The sequence below is a fragment of the Gadus morhua genome, chromosome 16 (genome assembly GCF_902167405.1).
Source record: "Gadus morhua chromosome 16, gadMor3.0, whole genome shotgun sequence".
NCBI classification, from domain to species: Eukaryota; Metazoa; Chordata; class Actinopteri; order Gadiformes; family Gadidae; genus Gadus; species Gadus morhua.
This window is the reverse complement of record NC_044063.1, coordinates 12,494,013-12,517,105: the sequence shown is the minus strand read 5'-3', so window position 1 is coordinate 12,517,105 and position 23,093 is coordinate 12,494,013. Positions and strand designations below refer to the sequence as shown.

The following is a 23,093-nucleotide window of genomic DNA, read 5'->3' as shown; positions in this document are numbered from 1 at the left end:
TTAGCAGTCAACAAAAATCTACATTTGTTCATAAATGTTATTTCATTCAAATGTCATGATCTAACCAGGACATTTTCTATTGACATGTCAAATGTAATGATAACATAATAAAAATGTAAGCATCAAGAAAAGTAACTTTAAGCTTTATGTATCGACTTGGTTCACCCCAATAGTTTATATTGCTGTTCTTTCAACTCTACTATTAAAGGATGCTATGTTATAGAAATTGTTCTCTAAAGTTATTGAGTGCCCAATATTTTGTACTTCTTTCATAATTGATTAAAAGTTAGAGAATTCAAAACATTGGTCCAACAGTGTTCTGTGCAGTTTTATGATGTTTATAATGTATTCCATTTCTTGCACACCAAGTTTGTCCCCTGCTAATGGCTCGTGACAGAATGCTTTTTCTAAAGAGGAGTGGCTTTACATGAATGTGAATATGTCATCTTGTTTACGAAGCTTCCAGGCGTTACCACATTAATAAAACCCAGCTCGGCAGTTAGAATTTGTACAGACTTGCGGTATGTTACAATAGCCGCCATTGCCTTATTTTTATAACACAGCATTAGAATAACACTTACATTGTTATTTTTTCACGTTTAGGTTTAAATGTGGGGTCTTTTTTTATATCCTTTTTAAAGTTTGGCTTATTTGGGTGAAAAGGTACGGGCCACTTCTGAATTGAGAGGGACTCATTTATTTAGCATATTTACATACTTTCTTATTTTCTTTATTTCTACAGCTGTAGATTTATTAGACATCAATTCAAAATCGTATTCTGTTTTTTTTTTTCAGCAAGATATACTTGTGCCGCATGTTATCTGTGATTCTTTAAATTCTGCAATTCAGTTACAAATATGGTTTACATAATTTGACATTGAGTCTCCAGTCTCATAGTGCTCCTTGATGTTATCGGCCCCCGGTCAGCCCATGTCTTGGGTGTCTCTGTTCCTGCCTCCGTGGTCCTCCAGGGCTCCCTCCCTGCTGCTTCTTGTGATGGTGGGCAGGGATGTGGGGCTCAGTGTGGGTCTGGAGGGGGTGCAGACCTCCATGTGCTCTCGCTTGGGCTTAAGAGTGGAAGAGTTCAACCAGGGTCAGGATGGCGATGTTGTCATTGGTGGGCTCTTTAACCTACATTACCAAGTGCCTGGTATAGACCAGGAGTTCATTAAGCCTCCGTTCTACAATCCATGCACTGGGTAAAGGAACTCATCACAAATGATTTGTTAACATGATAATATGCTCTTTTCTTCTTATTAATACTGAATAATTAATGTAAATACATACATCTGAATAATATGTTGTTGAGATTATTGCTGGTGGTGAACGTCCTTCCTGTGATTTTAGGTTGGAAGCAGAGATCTTGAAGGCTGTCTACGCCATGGAGTTTGCAGTGGAAGAAATCAACAGAAACCCCCTCATTCTGCCTGGTGTGAAGCTCAACTACCGAATCCTCGACGACTGTGGCCTACACCCCTGGGTGCTGCATGGAGCATTCTCACTGGTTGGGGGAGAGAGGGAGAGTTGTGACTCCACAGCCATCACGCCACAATCACATGTATCTGGAACATCTTCAGCTATGAGAGGTAAACTGATTAGTATGATGAGGTATCCTCCTCATGTATTGATGATTGATATTCTGCCGGTACTTTATATGCATTACTTTCATCAGGGGGCCCGTCTGTACCGTTGATCATCGGTGGGGCTTCTTCGACAACAGCTATGATACTGTCTAGGACACTGGCCTCTCTCTCTGTTCCAGTAGTGAGTTTCACAATCCATAATATAGGAAGAACATTGAATTATATTTCCTAAGCTTGAGTTTGATTATGACAATTTACTTCAACAATTGAATCAAGTCTATGCTATTTACATTTTATATTTCCCCCATTAAGATAAGCTACCTTGCTAGCTGTCCCTGCCTTAGCGACAGACATCGGTTTCCTAACTTCTTCAGGACCATTCCCAGTGACGTCTACCAGGCTAAGACCATGGCCCGACTTGCAATACTCTTCAACTGGACTTGGATTGGAGCAGTCATCGCAAACAATGATTATGGTCGTCTGGCAATTCAGGTTGTTACTTTTCGAAAACATGTTTATTTGTAGCGATAAAACCGAAAGCTTTGATAAGAATCCTCATTCATATTGTAAGACCTTTTGATATATTCAGTTCTCTTGGAATTTTCAGGCATTTCAGGAGGAGATTGAGGGATCAGGAGTGTGTTTGGCTTTTTCTGAATTTCTTAACAGGGAGACTTTTGAAGAAGATGCAAGACGTGCAGCTTCCATTATTGAGCATTCCACTGCTAGAGTTATACTGATCTTTACCTGGCACAGAAATGTGAGGGAGTTGTTTCTCCAACTGGCCAAGAGAAACGTGAGAGGCTATTATGAAATATACAAATAAATGTGGTGGACTGATGCGAAAAGAAATGCTTCATCATTAACTGTTTGTTGAATGATGTTCTCTTCTCTCTTCGTAGGTGACTGATAGACAGTTCCTAGCCAGTGAGGCTTGGAGTACTAGCAAAGATATTTTACAAGATGTTGCCATTTTGAAAGTGGCAAGTGGTGTGTTAGGTGTTGCTATTCGAAGTGCAAGAATACCTGGATTTAAAAGTTTTCTCCAGGGCCTAAAACCCTCAAATCGCCCTGGAGATTTACTTCTACAGGAGTTTTGGGAAAAGGAGTTTGAATGTAGCCTTTCAATGACACTGTCAAATTCTCAGTCAATGTCTGATAATTCAACTACAAATATCTCGCCTGCTTCTCATGCCACCAGATCTCCACTCGCAGCTACCCTATCACTGTGCACTGGGAGAGAGACACTTGAGGGCGTACAGAATATTTTTACTGACACTGCCCACTTAAGGGCCGCGTATAACACCTACCTGGCTGTGTATGCTGCAGCACACGCTCTACACAGCCTTCTCTCGTGCCCAGATAAAGACAGTTCCCCAAGCGGCAACAGCTCTACCTGTAGCTCACCTTATAACATTACACAGAAAGAGGTATTATTAACTTCACACCAAGCATGATTTCCAATGTGTAGGGGTATAAGTTACATGGTTGATGCTGTGAATTTCGTACAAATTAATTTCACATTGTATTTCAATTAAAATGTTTTATTAAGCTAGGTTATTCTTCTGATGACGATTTTTTGTTCTTAGTTGTTAGAGCACCTGAACAAAGTGAACTTCACTACTCCAAACGGGGAGGAGTTCTTCTTCCAAGGAGCCGACATCCCAGCTGCTTATGACCTGGTCAACTGGAAGACCTCCCCTGATGGGTCACTGAAACTAGTTCTGATTGGTCGAGTGGATGGCTTGGAATTACACCTGAACCAAACATCTATTCAGTGGACTATAGGCTCCAATCAGGTAGTCAAAGTGACATCCACCTTAAACAGGTTAATAATACATAACAATCAAATATTTATACCTTACTAATTGTGTTAATTACAATTTTTAGGTGCCTATTTCTGTATGCAGTGCGAGCTGCCCCCCAGGAACCCGAAGAGCCAATAGGAAAGGAGAGCCTGTCTGCTGCTTTGACTGTATCCCCTGTACTGATGGAGAGGTCAGCAATGAGACTGGTAATGGACAAAAGCCCTTCAATCAGTGTGTTTCAGGAAACGAATGATACTGTTACTGAACAATAGTGTTGGTTAATGTCTTTAGAAGCAGTTAGACTCTCTTCCCATTTCTTAGTTGCCTTTCCTGTATGATCCTCTCAGGTTCCCATCAGTGCAGGCGATGTCCTGTTGAGTTCTGGTCCAACCCGGGTAACACGGCCTGTATTCCTCGCAAAGTTGACTTCCTGTCTTTTAATGAGACAATGGGAATCGTCCTGACAACTGGAGCTGTGTCTGGAGTTGTTGTCACTACAGTGGTTTTTGTCATCTTTTTGTGCTACCATAACACTCCTGTGGTGAGGGCTCAGTGCATAATCAATGTTAAAGGTCCTTTAGCATGAGAAATTCACTTTATGAGGTTAATAACATCAATATGAGTTCCCCTAGCCTGCCTATGGTCCCCCTGCAGCCTGAAATGGCGTTAAGTGTAAAACGAGCACTAGGTGTCCTGTTCTGCCTTTGCAAAAACAAAGCTCAGACGCGCTGATTTGGAATTTTCCCCTTACGTCGTCATACAGGGACAAGTTACCTCCCCTTTCTCTGCTTTGCCAATGTGACAATGAGCTTCGACCATGCGAGCGCCACATTTGTGAGTGTGAATACACACACTGTAACGCAAGTGTTGTACACTTCTTTCTTATTTGGATAACCGTTCTGCTGTTGGTGTTATGGCGCATAAAACATCAGGTTCTTTGACGTCTCTAGTATTTCCATAATGAGACTCGTAGTGGAGGTTATCTCAGCCATGGTTGAGAAGGAATTGGGGGAAAGGAACTTTGGTTTTGACTCCCTGAAGTACATGAACCGCAACATGGTGGAGAAAGGGATTGTTGCCCGCGATTGTCTCCCCCGGAGCCCCGGGGCCCGCTGACCACTGCCCGCTGCCTCGGCACTACCTCCGCGGGGCGGAGTTGCCTCGGCACTGCCAGCTGCCCGCTGACGCTGCCCGCTGACTGCTGCCCGCTGACCGCTGCCGAGATGATGGTGCCTCGGCAGCGGGAAGCGGGGCTCCGGCGGAGACATTCGCGGTCAACAACGCAGGCAACAATCTCTTTCTCCTCCATGCCGCGTTTTAGTCTACTTCAGATTGATATGGAAGTGAAACAACCAGAGACGTCGGAGAACCGGACGCAGTCATAATAATTCATAATATCGTCTGGAGGCGCACACAGCTATTGGCCGTGATAATATATATTATATGATAAAGACATCGATGTATAATGTGACATTTAGATATAGAGCTCCAGGACTCCCGCTGGAGCACCCAGAGTGTTGTAGAATATTTACAGAACACGGCCAAAAGCTGTGTGCGCCTCGCCATTGCGATACATCCACTGTAAACATGAGCACATGGTACCGTGGCCGCAAGCTGCTCAGGGCCACATCCCCATCCTCCACCTTGACCCGCCTCTAAAAAACGGCACGTTTGTGGAAAGCTCAATGTGGGACTGGCTCGTAGTGGCTGTAATTCTGCACCACGGCTGAATTTCTTGAACATCTTCAAGTACTCTATTATGGGGCCACTAACAGCTTTATAAAAACATTCATGAAGTAGCATGCCATGGGACCTTTAAACCTTGAAACAATATGTTGATCAAGATAAACGTGTTGTCTTTCATATTCCACCTCCATGTTTTACCTCGGATCAATCATTTAAATTCAGGTTAACCATGTCGTTGCTCATATTCCACCTCCAGGTGCGTGCAAATAACTCAGAGCTGAGCTTCCTGCTCCTCCTGTCACTCAAGCTCTGCTTCCTGTGTGCGCTGGTATTCATTGGTCGTCCCTCCGTGTGGTCCTGCTGCTTACAGCAGGCAGCTTTCGGGATCAGCTTTGTCCTCTGCGTCTCCTGCCTTCAGGTGAAGACCATAGTGGTCCTGGCCGCTTTCCGCTCAGCTCGGCCAGGAGCTGGAGGCCTGATGAAGTGGTTTGGTCCGGGCCAGCAGAGAGGCAGCGTCTGTTTCTTCACCAGCATACAGGTGAGCATTATTTAAAACATTAGCCATCATAATCGTTTACAGTGTCTAAGATATAGTGAGGTTTAGGTGTTCTTTTATACTAGGTGATCATCTGTACCATATGGCTGTCCCTCAGCCCTCCGATCCCTCATCGTGACCTTGGTTTCCAGGGGTCAAAGGTTAACCTAGAGTGTGCCATGAGTTCAGTGGTGGGCTTTGCTGTTGTCTTAGGCTACATAGGCTTCCTAGCCTGCCTCTGTCTCCTCCTTGCTTTCCTGGCTAGGAAACTACCTGATAACTTCAATGAGGCCAAGTTCATCACCTTCAGCATGCTGATCTTCTGTGTTGTCTGGGTGGCCTTTGTCCCAGCCTACATCAGCTCTCCAGGGAAGTACTCTGTTGCTGTGGAGATCTTTGCCATCCTGGCGTCTAGTTATGGCCTGCTGCTGTGCATCTTTGCTCCAAAGTGCTTCATCATACTCCTGAGGCCTGAGAGGAACACCAAGAAACAGCTGATGGGAAGATAGGAAAATGTGCATATACATAACGATAGGCAGCAAAGCGATCCTAATGTCATGTTTCTCAAGAGACACCAAAAGAGAAGAAAGTAAAATAATTAGCAAATATCTATAAAATCTCATGCAATGTAATATTTGCAGAGTGCTACATGCAGCCCTCAACTATGTTCCTCTTAAGCTTTCTTCTTTCTTTCAAAAAATCTGTGACCCTATTCCTTCCACAATTTCCCCCTAGAGAATCCATTCCACTTTTAAAATGTTCATATTAGCTTGAAATCATATTAGCTTGGAATTGTAATAGCCACACTTGTGGCTATCTCAAACGCTAACCATTTCTGATTTTCCTGAGCCTAACAATGTAAACATTTAACCGAGAAACACAATGCTAAGCTTCAACGCTTACGGTATTTCTTGTTTCACTGGTCGTTTCATTTTGTGAGCTTATCTCGATGAACTAGATGAGAAAGAATAACGTCGATAACACTTTTCCTGGTTACAACAAGTGATCACATACAGACACACACACACACACAAACATTTGACCGTCAAACTGACTTGATTCAACCATTCCAAACTTGAACACGTTTAAGAGCTCAGCTATTCTATATTTTATCTCAAATGTATTCGAATTTGATCACATAGGCAATGTTTTTTACTCTTCACTTTATTTGTTTCCAAACATTTTGCATTCTTTAAATGGTATGCATGTTTACATTGTTCATTTCATTTAGACTTTTGAACCCTGTTCAAATCTTTTCACTTGATTTAAGCCATTAAACATTTCTTTCAGTTTTAAACTATGCGGCTGTATTAAAATATATTTTCAACCTTACTTTGCATTACAGCACTCACCACATTTTGTGCAGGAAATGTATTTTCTAGTTTAACATGTTGTCAAATGTATTCCATCTTAATTGTTTGAATAATAATGTTTCACTTTCTTAAGTCTTATTATCGCTAGTATTAGTTTCTTAAGATATAGAAAGGTTTCTTACTGTTTTTTCAAGTCTTATATTAAAGGATATTATTTTTAAATTGTTGTCTCAAGTTTTTCAGTGAATAATACTTTGCACTTTGCACAATAACCGTGGTACACTTTTTTTGGAAGAGAGTAAATGATTTTCAAAACAAGGATATTTTCACTATTGATTCCTTTTCTTACACACCAAGTTTGGCACCTGCTAATCAGTGACCTAATTGTTGTTTCTAAAGAGGAGTGGCTTTACGTGTATGTGAAGATGACATCTTGTTTTAGAAGCTTCCAGACGTTACCACATTAATAAAAGCCAGCTCGGCAGTTAGAATTTGCACAGACATGCGGTACGTTACAATCGATACCATTGCCCCGCAATTTGAAAATACAGCATGAGAATAAGTCTTAAATTATATATTTTTGCAGTTTTAGGATTAAATGCCGGATCTATTTATGCTCTTTAAAAAATTAAAATTTTCTTTTGCCAATTTTGAATTGAGAAGGACTAATTAATTTGCTATATTTACCTACTTTCATATTTTCAATGTGTCCATAGCTGTAGCTTTAGAAATCTATTCAAACTAATCTGTTTATTTCCTCAGAAGGATCTGCATCTTCTGCATGTCATTTGTCAGTTTCAATAATTTTTTAATGCATAATTTGACATTGAGTCTCCAGTCTCAATAGTGCTCCTTGATGTTATCGGCCTCCGGTCCGCCCATGTCTTGGGTGTCTCTGCTACTGACAGAGTGGTCCTCCAGGGCTCCCTCCCTGCTGCTTGTTGTGATGGTGAGCAGGGATGTGGGGCTCAGGGTGGGTCTGGAGGGGGTGCAGACCTCCATGTGCTCTCGCTGGGGTTCCAGAGTGGAGGAGTTCAACCAGGGTCAGGATGGAGATGTTGTCATCGGTGGGCTCTTTAACCTTCATTACCAACCGCCGGTTATAGACCAGGAGTTCATTAAGCCTCCGTTCTACAATCCATGCACTGGGTAAAGGCTCCCATCTCAAATGATTTCTTAAAATGTTTAAACATTCATCAATCTGATGCGTTTGATGATCTGACAATGATAATTAATGTATATACTTCTAAACAGTGTGTGGTTGAGATAATTGCTGGTGGTGAGCCTCCTTCCTGTGGTATTAGGTTGCAAGTGGAGACACTGAAGGCTGCCTATGCCATGGAGTTTGCAGTGGAAGAAATCAACAGAAACCCCCTCATTCTGCCTGGTGTAAAGCTCAACTACAGAATCCTTGACGACTGTAGCCTACACCCCTGGGTGCTGCATGGAGCATTCTCACTGGTTGGGGGAGAGACGGAGAGTTGTGAGTCTACAGCCATCCTGCCACAATCACATGTATCTGGAACATCTTCAGCAATGAGAGGTAAACTGATTAGTATGATGAGGTGTCCTCCTCATGTATTGTTGAATGATTTTCTAATGTAATTAATATGTGTTACTTTCATTAGGGGGCCCGTCTGTACCGCTGATCATTGGTGGGGCTTCTTCTACCACAGCCATAATACTGTCTAGGACACTGGCCTCTCTCTCTGTTCCGGTAGTGAGTTTCACCTTCAATGATATCGGAAGAACATTGAATTATATTTCCTAAGATTGAGTTTGATTATGACAAATTATTTCAACAATTGATTCAAGTCTATGCTATTTACATTTTATGTTTCCCCTTTTAGATTAGCTACCTTGCCAGCTGTCCCTGTCTTAGTGACAGACATCGGTTTCCTAACTTCTTCAGGACCATTCCCAGTGATGTCTACCAGGCTAAAACCATGGCCCGACTTGCATTACTCTTCAACTGGACTTGGATTGGAGCAGTCATTGAAAACAATGACTATGGTCGTCTGGCAATTCAGGTTGTTACTTTATCATTACTTCTTATCAAATGTTTAATTTGTAGCAATGTTAGAGAAAGCTTTGGAAAGACTCCTTCATAATTTAATATATTTAGTTATTTTGCTATTTTCAGGCATTTCAGGAGGAGATTAAGGGATCAGGAGTGTGTTTGGCATTTCTAGAAGCTGTTAGCAGGGAGACTATTGAGGAAGATGCAAAACGGGCAGCTACAACTGTTCAGCATTCCACTGCAAGAGTGATACTGATCTTTTGCTGGTACACAGACGTGAGGGAGTTGTTTCTACAACTGGCCAAGAGAAATGTGAGAGGCTATTAGGAAATATCCAAATAAATTTCTTAATGTGAAAACCAATGCTTCATAATGTTCTGTTTGTTGAATGACGTTCTCTTCTCTCTTCGTAGGTGACCGATAGGCAGTTCATAGCCAGTGAGGCTTGGAGTACCAGCAGCGATCTTTTACAAAATGTTGCCATTTTGAACGTGGCAAGTGGTGTGTTAGGTGTTGCTATTCGAAGTGCAAGGATACCAGGATTTAAAAGTTTCCTCCAGGGCTTAAAACCCTCAAATCGCCCTGGCGATTTACACCTGCGGGAATTCTGGGAAAAGGAGTTTGAATGTAGCCTTTCAACGACACTGTTGAAGTCCATGTCTGATGGTTTAACTACAAATATTTTGACTGCTTCTCATGCCACCATGTCTCCACTGTCAGCTACTCTTTCATTGTGCACTGGGAGAGAGACACTTGAGGGCGTACAGAATATTTTTACTGACACTGCCCAATTAAGGGTCGCGTATAACACCTACCTGGCTGTGTATGCTGCAGCCCACGCTCTTCACAGCTTTCTCTCATGCCCAGATAAAGACCGTTCCCCAAGAGACAACAGCTCCACCTGTAGCTCACCATATAACATCACACATAAAGAGGTATAATAAACTCCACACCAAGCATGATTTTCACAGGGTGGGGATTTATAATAGCATGGTTTATGCTTTGAATGTCAGACATATTGGTTTCACATAATATTTAAAGAAATCTCATCAAGGTTTTATTAGACTAGTTTATCCTACTGATTACCATACGTTGTTCTTAGTTGTTAGAGCACCTGAACAAAGTGAATTTCACTACTCCAAACGGGGAGGAGTTCTTCTTCCAAGGAGCCGACATCCCAGCTGCTTATGACCTGGTCAACTGGAAGACCTCCCCTGATGGGTCACTGAAACTAGTTCTGATTGGTCGAGTGGATGGCCTGGAATTACACTTGAACAAAACATCTATTCAGTGGACGACAGGCTCCAGTCAGGTAATCAAAGAGTCATCCACCTTAAACAGGTTAATAATACAATATCAATCAAATATTTATACCTTACTAATTGTGTTGATCACATTTTTTAGGTGCCTATTTCTGTATGCAGTGAGAGCTGCCCCCCAGGAACCCGAAGAGCCAATAGGAGAGCAGAGCCTGTCTGCTGCTTTGACTGTATCCCCTGTACTGATGGAGAGGTCAGCAATGAGACTGGTGAGGGACAAAAACACTACAACTGGTGTGTTTTCAGGAAAATCAGGAGGCTCTCTTCACATTTCTTAGTTGCCTTCCCTGTATGACCCTCTCAGGTTCCCATCAGTGCAGGCGATGTCCTGTTGAGTTCTGGTCCAACACGGGGAACACGGCCTGTATTCCACGCAAAGTGGACTTCCTGTCTTTTAATGAGACAATGGGAATCATCCTGACAACTGGAGCTGTGTCTGGGGTTGTGGTCACTACAGCTGTTTTTGTCATCTTCTTGTGCTACCATAACACTCCTGTGGTGAGGGCTCAGTGCATAATCAATGTTTTATCTTCAAACAATAAGTTGGTCATCTTAACCATGTTGTCTCTCATATTTCACCTCTATGTTTTACCTCGGATTAATCATTTTAATTCAGGTTAACTGTGTTGTCACTCATATTCCACCTCCAGGTGCGAGCAAATAACTCAGAGCTGAGCTTCCTGCTCCTCCTGTCACTCAAGCTCTGCTTCCTGTGTGCGCTGGTGTTCATTGGTCGTCCCTCCGTGTGGTCCTGCCGCTTACAGCAGGCAGCTTTCGGGATCAGCTTTGTCCTCTGCGTCTCCTGCCTTCAGGTGAAGACCATAGTGGTCCTGGCCGCTTTCCGCTCAGCTCGGCCAGGAGCTGGAGGCCTGATGAAGTGGTTTGGTCCGGGCCAGCAGAGAGGCAGCGTCTGTTTCTTCACCAGCATACAGGTGGGCATTATTTAAAACATTAGCCATCATAATCGTTTACAGTGTCTGAGATATAGTGAGGTGTATGTGTTTTTTTAAACTAGGTGATCATCTGTACCATATGGCTGTCCCTCAGCCCTCCGATCCCTCATCGTGACCTTGGTTTCCAGGGGTCAAAGGTTAACCTAGAGTGTGCCATGAGTTCAGTGGTGGGCTTTGCCGTTGTCTTAGGCTACATAGGCTTCCTAGCCTGCCTCTGTCTCCTCCTTGCTTTCCTGGCTAGGAAACTACCTGATAACTTCAATGAGGCCAAGTTCATCACCTTCAGCATGCTGATCTTCTGTGCTGTCTGGGTGGCCTTTGTCCCAGCCTACATCAGCTCACCCGGGAAGTACTCAGTGGCTGTGGAGATCTTTGCCATCCTGGCTTCTAGTTATGGCCTGCTGCTGTGCATTTTTGCTCCAAAGTGCTTCATCATCCTCCTGAGGCCTGAGAGGAACACCAAGAAACAGCTGATGGGAAGATAGGAAAATGTGCACATACACAAGGGTAGGCAGCAAATGATTCTTAATTTCATGGATTTCAAGGGACACAAAAAGTAGCAAAATGTTGAATAATTAGCAAATATCTATATTCATTTTTGTAATGCATTATTTAACACCTTGTCAAATGTATTGCATCTTTATTGTTTTAATAATAATGTTTAGATTTCTTACGTCCTATTATAGCCATTATTAGTTTCTTAAGATGAAGAAGTTGCGCAACCACATGTAACATTTATTAAGATATCTTTATCCGTCAACAGAAATCGACATTTGTTCGTAAATGTAATTCATTAAAATTTCATGATCTAACCAGGACATTTTCTATTGCCATATCAAATGTAATGATAACATAATAAAAATGTAAACATCAAGAAAATTAACTTTGAGCTTTATGTATAGACTTGGTTCAACAAAATAGTTAATGTTGCTGTTCTTTCAACTCTTCTATTAAAGGATTTTATGTTTTAGAAGTTGTTCTCTCAAGTTATTGAGTGCCCAATATTTTGCACTACTTACATAATTGATTAAAAGTTATAGAATTTAAAACATTGGTCCAACATTGTTCTGTGCAGTGTTATGATGGTTATAATGTATTCCTTTTCTTACACACCAAGTTTGTCACCTGCTAATGGCTCGGTTACAGAATGTTTTTTCTAAAGAGGAGTGGCTTTACATGTATGGGAATATGTCATCTTGTTTACGAAGCTGCCAGGCGTTACCACATTTATAAAACCCAGCTCGGCAGTCAGAATTTGCACAGACTTGCGGTATGTTACAATAGCCGCCATTGCCTTATTTTTTATGATACAGCATTATAATAACACTTAAATTGTATTTTTTTTACTTTCAGGTTTCCATGTGGGGTCTTTTTTATCTCCTTTTCAAAGTTTAGCATTTTTGGGTGAAAAGGTACTGGCCACTTCTGAATTGAGAGAGACTAATTTATTTAGCATATTTACATGCTTTCTTGTTTTCTATAATTCTACAGCTGTAGATTTGGACATCAATTCATACTTAATCTGCTTTTATTTTTGCAGGAAGAAATACTTCTGCTGCATTTTATTTGTCATTCTTTAAATTGTGCTATTCAGTTACAATTATGCTTTACATAATATGACATTGAGTGTCCAGTCTCAGTAGTGCTCCTTGATGTTATCGGCCTCCGGTCCGCCCATGTCTTGGGCGTCTCTTCTCCTGACTGCGTGGTCCTCCAGGGCTCCCTCCCTGCTGCTTGTTGTGATGGTGAGCTGGGATGTGAGGCTCAGGGTGGGTCTGGAGGGGGTGCAGACCTCCATGTGCTCTCGCTGGGGCTCCAGAGTGGAGGAGTTCAACCAGGGTCAGGATGGAGACGTTGTCATCGGTGGGCTCTTTAACTTCCATTCCCAACCGCAAGTTATCAACCAGGCTTTCATTAAGCCTCCCTTCTACAATCCATGCACTGGGTAAAGGCCCTCGTCACAAATGATTTGTTAATCTGTTTAAACAATCATCAATCTGATGCAATTGAAGATCCGTATGTTCTTCTTTAAATACTGAAAGATGAATGTAGATGCATCCGATTAATGCATGGTTGATATTATTGCTGGTGGTGAGCCTCTTCCCTGTCATATTAGGTTGGAAGCAGTGATCTTGAAGGCTGCCTATGCCATGGAGTTTGCAGTGGAAGAAATCAACCGAAACCCCCTAATTCTTCCTGGTGTGAAGTTGAACTACCGAATCTTCGACGACTGTAGCCTACACCCCTGGGTGCTGCATGGAGCATTCTCACTGGTTGGGGGAGGGACGGAGAGTTGTGACTCCACTACCATCCTGCCACAATCACATGTATCTGGACCATCTTCAGCTATGAGAGGTACAATAACAGATTGATATGATGAGGTCCCCTCCTCATGTATTGTTGATTGATTTTCTGCCGGTACTTTATATGCATTACTTTCATCAGGGGGCCAGTCTGTACCGCTGATCATCGGTGGGGCTTCTTCTACCACAGCCATAATACTGTCTAGGACACTGGCCTCTCTCTCTGTTCCAATAGTGAGTTTCACCATGAATAATATCGGAGGAACATTACATTTTCTATTTCATAATCTTAAGCTTGAATTTGACACATTTTACTTCAACAGTTGATTAATATATAAAGTCTTTGCTATTTACATTTCATCTTTCCCGTTTTAGATTAGCCCCCTTGCTAGCTGTCCCTGTCTTAGCGACAGACATCGGTTTCCAAACTTCTTCAGGACCATTCCCAGCGACGTCTACCAGGCTAAGACAATGGCCCGACTTGCAATACTCTTCCACTGGACTTGGATTGGAGCAGTCATTGCAAACAATGATTATGGTCGTCTGGCAATTCAGGTTATTACATTCAGATAACATTTCTTGTATGTAGCGATAAAAGAGAATGCTTTGATAAGAATCCTCATTCATTTGGTAAGATCTTTTAAAATATTTACTCCTCTTGCTATTTTCAGGCATTTCAGGAGGAGATTGAGGGATCAGGAGTGTGTTTGGCCTTTTCAGAATATCTTAACAGGGAGACTTTTGAAGAAGATGCAAGACGTGCAGCCACGACTATCCAGCATTCCACTGTTAGAGTTATACTGATCTTTACCTGGTATACAAATGTGAGGGAGTTGTTTCTACAACTGACCAAGAGAAACGTGAGAGGCTGTTATGAAATATCCAAATAAATGTGCTGGACTGATGAGAAAATAAATGCTTTATAATTTTCTGTTTGTTGAATGACGTTCTCTTCTCTCTTCGTAGGTGACTGATAGACAGTTCCTAGCCAGTGAGGCTTGGAGTACTAGCAGCGATCTTTTACAAGATGTTGCCATTTTGAACGTGGCAACTGGTGTGTTAGGTGTTGCTATTCGAAGTGCAAGAATTCCTGGATTCAAAAGTTTTCTCCAGGGCCTAAAACCCTCAAATCGTCCAGGCGATTTATTTCTACGGGAATTTTGGGAAAAGGAGTTTGGATGTAGCCTTCCAACAACCCCGTCAAAACCTCAGTCCATGTCTGACAGTTCAACTAAAAATATCTCAACTTCTTCATATGCCACCAGGTCTCCATTGTCAGCCATCCTATCACTGTGCACTGGGAGAGAGACACTTCAGGGCGTACAGAATATTTTTACTGACACTGCCCACTTAAGGGCCGCGTATAACACCTACCTGGCTGTGTATGCTGCAGCCCACGCTCTGCACAGCCTTCTCTCGTGCCCAGATAAAGACAGTTCCCCAAGCGGCAACAGCTCTACCTGTAGCTCACCTTATAACATTACACAGAAAGAGGTATTATTAACTTCACACCAAGCATGAATGTCATAGTGTGGGGCCTTAAAATCTAATTGATGAGACTGTCAAATTTTAGCAAATTTGTTTCACATACTATTTCAAGAAATAGTTCTCATTAAGGTTTTATTAAACTAGTTTATGCTACTGATTACCATTCGTTGTTCTTAGTTGTTAGAGCACCTGAACAAAGTGAACTTCACTACTCCAAACGGGGAGGAGTTCTTCTTCCAAGGAGCCGACGTCCCAGCTGCTTATGACCTGGTCAACTGGAAGACCTCCCCTGATGGGTCACTGAAACTAGTTCTGATTGGTCGAGTGGATGGCTTGGAATTACACTTGAACAAAACATCTATTCAGTGGACTACAGGAACCAGTCAGGTAGTCAAAGTGATAGCCATCCTAAATAGGATAATAAAACAATAACATTCCTATTCTTAAACCTTTCTAATTAAGTTATTTAATTGTTTAGGTGCCTATTTCTGTATGCAGTGAGAGCTGCCCCGCAGGAACCCGAAGAGCTAATAAGAAAGGAGAGCCTGTCTGCTGCTTTGACTGTATCCCCTGTACTGATGGAGAGGTCAGCAATGAAACTGGTAAGGGACAAAAACACTTCAATCGGTGTGTTTCAGGAAACTAATTCTACTGCTACTGCACAATAGTGTAGGTTAATGTCTTTAGACACAGTTAAGCTCCCTTCCCATTTCTTAGTTGCCTTCCCTGTATGACCCTCTCAGGATCCCATCAGTGCAGGCGATGTCCTGTTGAGTTCTGGTCCAACCCAGGTAACACGGCCTGTATTCCTCGCAAAGTTGACTTCCTGTCTTTTAATGAGACAATGGGAATCGTCCTGACAACTGGAGCTGTGTCTGGAGTTGTTGTCACTACAGCTGTTTTTGTCATCTTTTTGTGCTACCATAACACTCCTGTGGTGAGGGCTCCGTGCATAATCAATTTTTAACCTTGAAACAATAAGTTAGTCATGCTAACCATGTTGTCTCTCATATTCCACCTCCATGTTTTACCTTGGAACAATCAGTTTAATAAAGGTTAAACGTGTTGTCGCCCATATTCCACCTCCAGGTGCGTGCAAATAACTCAGAGCTGAGCTTTCTGCTCCTCCTGTCACTCATGCTCTGCTTCCTGTGTGCGCTGGTGTTCATTGGTCGTCCCTCCGTGTGGTCCTGCCGCTTACAGCAGGCAGCTTTCGGGATCAGCTTTGTCCTCTGCGTCTCCTGCCTTAAGGTGAAGACCATAGTGGTCCTGGCCGCTTTCCGCTCAGCTCGGCCAGGAGCTGGAGGCCTGATGAAGTGGTTTGGTCCGGGCCAGCAAAGAGGCAGTGTCTGTTTCTTCACCAGCATACAGGTGGGCAATTTGTACACCATTAATCAGCAAAATAGTTTATTTTGTGTGAGATATATTGAGGTGTATGTGTTTTTTCTAAACTAGGTGATCATCTGTACCATATGGCTGTCCTTCAGCCCTCCAATCCCTCATCACGACCTTGGTTTCCAGGGGTCAAAGGTTAACCTAGAGTGTGCCATGAATTCAGTGGTGGGCTTTGCAGTTGTCTTAGGCTACATAGGCTTCCTAGCCTGCCTCTGTCTCCTCCTTGCTTTCCTGGCTAGGAAACTACCTGATAACTTCAATGAGGCCAAGTTCATCACCTTCAGCATGCTTATCTTCTGTGCTGTCTGGGTGGCCTTTGTCCCAGCCTACGTCAGCTCTCCAGGGAAGTATTCTGTGGCTGTGGAGATCTTTGCCATCCTGGCTTCTAGTTATGGCCTGCTGCTGTGCATCTTTGCTCCAAAGTGCTTCATTATCCTCCTGAAGCCTGAGAGGAACACCAAGAAACAGCTGATGGGTAGATAGAAAATGTGCACATACACAAGGGTAGGCAGCAAATGATTCTTAATTTCATGGATTTCAAGGGACACAAAAAGTAGACTCCAAGGAGCAAAATGTTGAATTATTAGCAAATATCTAAATTCATTTTTGTGATGTATTATTTAGTACCTTGTCAAATGTATTCCATCGTTATTGTTTTAATAATAATGTTTAGAATTCTTACATCCTATCTTTGCTATTATTAGTTTCTTAAGATGTATGACTGTTTCTCAAGAGGGATTCTCCCAACCAAAGTGGCGCAACCAAATGTAACATTTATTAAGATATCTTTAGCTGTGAACAAAAATCTATATTTGTTCGTAAATGAAATTTCATTAAAATGTCATGATCTGACCAGGACATTTTCTATTGACATATCAAATGTAATGATAACATATTAAATGTCAGCTTCAAGAAAAGTAACTTTAAGCTTTACGTATCGACTTGGTTCAACACAATAGTTAATGTTGCTTTTCTTTCAACTCTTCTATTAAAGGATATTATGTTTTAGAAGTTGTTCTCTCAAGTTATTGAGTGCCCAATATTTTGCACTTCTAACATAATTGATTAAAAGTTAGAGAATTCAAAACATTTGTCCAACAGTGTTCTGTGCAGTTTTATGATGTTTATAATGTATTCCTTTTCTTACACACCAAGCTCGTCACCTGCTAATGGCTCGTGACAGAATGTATTTTCTAAAGAGGAGTGGCTTTACATGTATGGGAATATGTCATCTTGTTTACGAAGCTTCCAGGCGTTACCACATTTATAAAACCCAGCTCGGCAGTTAGAATTTGCGCAGACTTGCGGCATGTTACAATAGCCGCCATTGCCTTATTTTTATAATAAAGCATTAGAATAACACTTAAAATGTAATTTTTTGACTTTTAGGTTTAAATGTGGGGTCTTTTTCTATCTCCTTTTTAAAGTTTAGCATTTGTGGGTGAAAAGGTACTGGTCACTTCTGAATTGAAAGAGACAAATTTATTTAGCATATTTACATACTTTCTTATATTCTAGATTTCTACAGCTGTAGATTTAGACATCAATTCAAACTTATCTGTTTTTATATTTTCAGAAAGATATACTTCTGCTGCATGTTATCTGTCATTCTTTAAATTCTGCAATTCAGTTACAATAATGGTTTACATAATTTGACACTGAGTGTCGCGTCAGTAGTGCTCCTCGATGTTATCGGCCCCCGGTCCACCCATGTCTTGGGCGTCTCTGCTCCTGACTGCGTGGTCCTCCAGGGCTCCCTCCCTGCTGCTTGTTGTGATGGTGAGCAGGGATGTGGGGCTCAGGGTGGGTCTGGAGGGGGTGCAGACCTCCATGTGCTCTCGCTGGGGCTCCAGAGTGGAGGAGTTCAACCAGGGTCAGGATGGAGACCTTGTAATCGGTGGGCTCTTTAACCTTCATTACCAACCGCCGGTTATAGACCAGGAGTTCATTAAGACTCCATTCTACAATCCATGCACTGGGTAAAGGCACTCACCTCAAATGATTTGTTAATCTGTTTAAACATTCATCAATCTGATGCATTTGATGATCCGTCTGTTTTTCTTTAAATACTGAATAATTATTGTATATACATATACATCTGAACAGTGCGTGGTTGAGATAATAGCTGGTGGTGAGCCTCCTTCCTGTGGCATTAGGTTGCAAGTGGAGACACTGAAGGCTGCCTATGCCATGGAGTTTGCAGTGGAAGAAATCAACAGAAACCCCCTCATTCTGCCTGGTGTGAAGCTGAACTACAGAATCCTCGACGACTGCGGCCTAAACCCCTGGGTGCTGCAAGGAGCATTCTCACTGGTTGGGGGAGGGACGGAGAGTTGTGACTCCACAGCCATCCTGCCACATTCACATGTATCCGGACCATCTTCAGCCATGAGAGGTACAATGACAGATTGGTACGGTGAGGTCTACGCCTCATCTATTGATGATTGATATTCTGCCGGTACTTTGTATGCATTACATTCATCAGGGGGCCCGTCTGTACCGCTGATCATCGGTGGGGCTTCTTCTACCACAGCCATTATACTGTCTAGGACACTGGCCTCTCTCTCTGTTCCAGTAGTGAGTTTCACAATCCATAATATAGGAAGAACGTTGAATTATATTTCCTAAGCTTGAGTTTGATTATGACAATTTACTTCAACAATTGAATCAAGTCTATGCTATTCACATTTTATATTTCACCCATTAAGATTAGCTACCTTGCCAGCTGTCCCTGTCTTAGCGACAGACATCGGTTTCCTAACTTCTTCAGGACCATTCCCAGTGACGTCTACCAGGCTAAGACCATGGCCCGACTTGCAATACTCTTCAACTGGACTTGGATTGGAGCAGTAGTTGCAAACAATGACTATGGTCGTCTGGCAATCCAGGTTTTTATTTTTATTATTACTTTTTAGAAAATGTTTTATTTGTAGCAATGTTAGAGAAAGCTTTGGAAGGAATCCTTGATCTATTAATACATTGAGTTATTTTGCTATTTTCAGACATTTCAGGAGGAGATTAAGGGATCAGGAGTGTGTTTGGCATTTCTAGAAGCTGTTAGCAGGGTGACTATTGAGGAAGATGCAAAACGTGCAGCTACAACTGTTCAGCATTCCACTGCAAGAGTGATACTGATCTTTACCTGGTACACAGACGTGAGGGAGTTGTTTCTACAACTGGCCAAGATAAACGTGAGAGGCTATAATGAAATGTCCAAATAAATTTGTTAATGTGAAAACCAATGCTTCATAAATTTCTGTTTTTTGAATGACATTCTCTTCTCTCTTCGTAGGTGACTGACAGGCAGTTCCTAGCCAGTGAGGCTTGGAGTACTAGCAGCGATCTTTTACAAAATGTTGCCATTTTGAACGTGGCAAGTGGTGTGTTAGGTGTTGCTATTCGAAGTGCAAGGATACCAGGATTTAAAAGTTTCCTCCAGGACTTAAAACCCTCAAATCGCCCTGGCGATTTTCACCTCCGGGAATTCTGGGAAAAGGAGTTTGAATGTAGCCTTTCAACAACACTATTGAATTCTCAGCCCATGTCTGATGGTTTAACTACAAATAACTTGACTGCTTCTCATGCCACCAAATCTCCACTGTCAGCTACTCTTTCACTGTGCACTGGGAGAGAGACACTTGAGGGCGTACAGAATATTTTTACTGACACTGCCCAATTAAGGGCCGCGTATAATACCTACCTGGCTGTGTATGCTGCAGCCCACGCTCTTCACAGCTTTCTCTCATGCCCAGATAAAGACAGTTCCCCAAGAGACAACAGCTCCACCTGTAGCTCACCTTATAACATTACACAGAAAGAGGTATTATTAACTTGACACCAAGCATGATTTTCACAGGGTGGGGATTTATAATAGCATGGTTTATGCTTTGAATGTCGGACACATTGGTTTCACATAATATCTAAAGAAATCTCATAAAGGTTTTATTAAACTATTTTATCCTACTGATGTCCATACACTGTTCTTAGTTGTTAGAGCACCTCAACAAAGTGAACTTCAATACTCCAAACGGGGAAGAGTTCTTCTTCCAAGGAGCCGACATCCCAGCTGCTTATGACCTGGTCAACTGGAAGACCTCCCCTGATGGGTCACTGAAACTAGTTCTGATTGGTCGAGTGGATGGCCTGGAATTACACCTGAACAAAACATCTATTCAGTGGACTACAGGCTCCAATCAGGTAGTCAAATGTACAGCCATCTTAAACAGGATAATAATGTAATAAAAATACAATATCTGCACTTGACTCATTGAGTTCATTTAATTGTTTAGGTACCTATTTCTGTATGCAGTGAGAGCTGCCCCGCAGGAACACGAAGAGCTAATAAAAAAGGAGAGCCTGTCTGCTGCTTTGACTGTATCCCCTGTACTGATGGAGAGGTCAGCAATGAGACTGGTGAGGGACAAAAACACTTCAACTGGTGTGTTTTCAGGAAAATCAGGAGGCTCTCTTCACATTTCTTAGTTGCCTTCCCTGTATGACCCTCTCAGGTTCCCATCAGTGCAGGCGATGTCCTGTTGAGTTCTGGTCCAACCCGGGGAACACGGCCTGTATTCCACGCAAAGTGGACTTCCTGTCTTTTAATGAGACGATGGGAATCATCCTGACAACTGGAGCTGTGTCTGGGGTTGTGGTCACTACAGCTGTTTTTGTCATATTTTTATGGTACCATAACACTCCTGTGGTGAGGGCTCAGTGCATACATCAATGTTTTACCTTCAAACAATAAGTTATTCATGTTAACCATGTTGTCGCCCATATTCCACCTCCAGGTGCGTGCAAATAACTCAGAGCTGAGCTTCCTGCTCCTCCTGTCACTCATGCTCTGCTTCCTTTGTGCACTGGTGTTCATTGGTCGTCCCTCCGTGTGGTCCTGCCGCTTACAGCAGGCAGCTTTCGGGATCAGCTTTGTCCTCTGCGTCTCCTGCCTTCAGGTGAAGACCATAGTGGTCCTGGCCGCTTTCCGCTCAGCTCAGCCAGGAGCTGGAGGCCTGATGAAGTGGTTTGGTCCGTGCCAGCAGAGAGGCAGTGTCTGTTTCTTCACCAGCATACAGGTGGGCAATATGTACACCATTAATCATCAAAATATTTCATTTTGTGTGAGATATATTGAGGTGTATGTGTTTTTCTAAACTAGGTGATCATCTGTACCATATGGCTGTCCCTTAGCCCTCCGATCCCTCATCGTGACCTTGGTTTCCAGGGGTCAAAGGTTAACCTAGAGTGTGCCATGAGTTCAGTGGTGGGCTTTGCAGTTGTCTTAGGCTACATAGGCTTCCTAGCCTGCCTCTGTCTCCTACTTGCTTTCCTGGCTAGGAAACTACCTGATAACTTCAATGAGGCCAAGTTCATCACCTTCAGCATGCTGATCTTCTGTGCTGTCTGGGTGGCCTTTGTTCCAGCCTACATCAGCTCTCCAGGGAAGTACTCAGTGGCTGTGGAGATCTTTGCCATCCTGGCTTCTAGTTATGGCCTGCTGCTGTGCATCTTTGCTCCAAAGTGCTTCATCATCCTCCTGAGGCCTGAGAGGAACACCAAGAAAAAGCTGATGGGTAGATAGAAAAAGGTGCATATTTCACATATGCATATGCTCAAGGGAAGGCCGCAAATTAATCCTCATTTCATGGATCCCAAGGGACTCAAAAAGTAGACTCCAAATATTCATTTTTGTGACCTATTATTTATTATGTAGTCAAATGTATTTCATCTTAATTGTTTCAATAATAGTTGTTCACATTCTTAATTTTAATTCTAATTAACGCTAGTATTAGTTTCTTAAGATGTACCGCTGTTTCTTAAGATGGATGCTCCCAACCAAAATTGTGCAACTACATGTTGCATTTATTAAGATATCGTTAGCTGTCAACAAAAACCTAATTTTTTTCGCAAATTTCATTCATTATTTACCGACCTATCAATTGTACTTGATGACATGATACAAAATGATGACTTGCAAAAGTTTCTTACCTAGAAAATTTAGTTTTATGTATTGACATGGTTCAACACAATAGTTAATGCTGCATTTCTTTCAACTCTCATATTAAAGGATATTATGTTTTCAACTTCTTAAAAAATTGCTTTAAAAAATGTATTGATTTTCAAAACATTGTTCCAACAGCGTTCTGTGCATTGTTATGATGTTTATTATGGATTCATTTTTTCTTACACATAACATCGTCACCTGCTGAATCACTTGGTGACATAATTGTTTTTTCTAAAGAGAGGGGAGTGGCTTTACATGTATGCGAATATATCGTCTTGTTTACAAAGCTTCCAGGCGTTACCACATTTATAATACCCAGTTCGGCAGTTTGAATTTGCACAGACTTGCTGTATGTTACAATAGATGCCATTGCCTTATTTTTTAAATACAGCATGAGAATAACGCTTAAATTGTCATTTTTTCACTTTTAGGTTTAAATTTAGTGTCATTTTATCTCCTTTTGATATTACTGGATTTTATGGTGAAAAGTATTTGCCACTTCTGAATTGAGAGAGACACATTTATTTTGCATATTTACATACTTTCTTGTTTTCAATGTTTCTACAGCCACAGCTTTAGACGTCAATACAAAATAATATATTTTTTATTCTCAGAAGGTGAAACATCTGCTGCATGTTTTCTATTCTACAATTCAGTTCCAATTATGTTTGATGCATAATTTGACATTG

At 42.0% G+C, this 23,093-nt stretch overlaps 4 protein-coding genes across 4 annotated transcripts; all 4 read left to right on the top strand.

Annotated features, from left to right (window-relative positions):
• The first annotated feature begins 906 nt into the window (after positions 1–906).
• Positions 907–6,121, top strand: LOC115561177 (extracellular calcium-sensing receptor-like). Its single transcript, XM_030381004.1, has 12 exons — positions 907–1,199; positions 1,348–1,526; positions 1,673–1,764; positions 1,896–2,075; positions 2,191–2,379; positions 2,486–2,697; positions 2,818–3,013; positions 3,173–3,382; positions 3,474–3,597; positions 3,739–3,932; positions 5,334–5,615; positions 5,699–6,121. The coding sequence occupies exons 1-12, from the start codon at positions 907–909 to the stop codon at positions 6,119–6,121; spliced, it is 2,574 nt and encodes an 857-aa protein (XP_030236864.1).
• Positions 6,122–7,781: 1,660 nt separating this feature from the next.
• LOC115561176 (extracellular calcium-sensing receptor-like) lies at positions 7,782–11,724 on the top strand. Its single transcript, XM_030381003.1, has 12 exons — positions 7,782–8,074; positions 8,230–8,405; positions 8,554–8,645; positions 8,776–8,955; positions 9,069–9,257; positions 9,359–9,570; positions 9,685–9,880; positions 10,048–10,257; positions 10,350–10,473; positions 10,569–10,762; positions 10,915–11,196; positions 11,280–11,724. The coding sequence occupies exons 1-12, from the start codon at positions 7,782–7,784 to the stop codon at positions 11,700–11,702; spliced, it is 2,571 nt and encodes an 856-aa protein (XP_030236863.1). The 3' UTR covers positions 11,703–11,724.
• A 1,145-nt stretch (positions 11,725–12,869) lies between these two features.
• Positions 12,870–16,886, top strand: LOC115561175 (extracellular calcium-sensing receptor-like). Its single transcript, XM_030381002.1, has 12 exons — positions 12,870–13,162; positions 13,334–13,509; positions 13,663–13,754; positions 13,896–14,075; positions 14,192–14,380; positions 14,487–14,698; positions 14,819–15,014; positions 15,186–15,395; positions 15,487–15,610; positions 15,752–15,945; positions 16,098–16,379; positions 16,464–16,886. The coding sequence occupies exons 1-12, from the start codon at positions 12,870–12,872 to the stop codon at positions 16,884–16,886; spliced, it is 2,571 nt and encodes an 856-aa protein (XP_030236862.1).
• A 1,203-nt stretch (positions 16,887–18,089) lies between these two features.
• Positions 18,090–21,981, top strand: LOC115561174 (extracellular calcium-sensing receptor-like). The gene is made up of 12 exons (XM_030381001.1): positions 18,090–18,382; positions 18,560–18,738; positions 18,889–18,980; positions 19,112–19,291; positions 19,406–19,594; positions 19,696–19,907; positions 20,028–20,223; positions 20,391–20,600; positions 20,693–20,816; positions 20,912–21,105; positions 21,194–21,475; positions 21,559–21,981. Exons 1-12 carry the CDS (start codon positions 18,090–18,092, stop codon positions 21,979–21,981), a joined length of 2,574 nt encoding a protein of 857 aa, XP_030236861.1.
• The last annotated feature ends 1,112 nt before the right edge of the window (positions 21,982–23,093 follow it).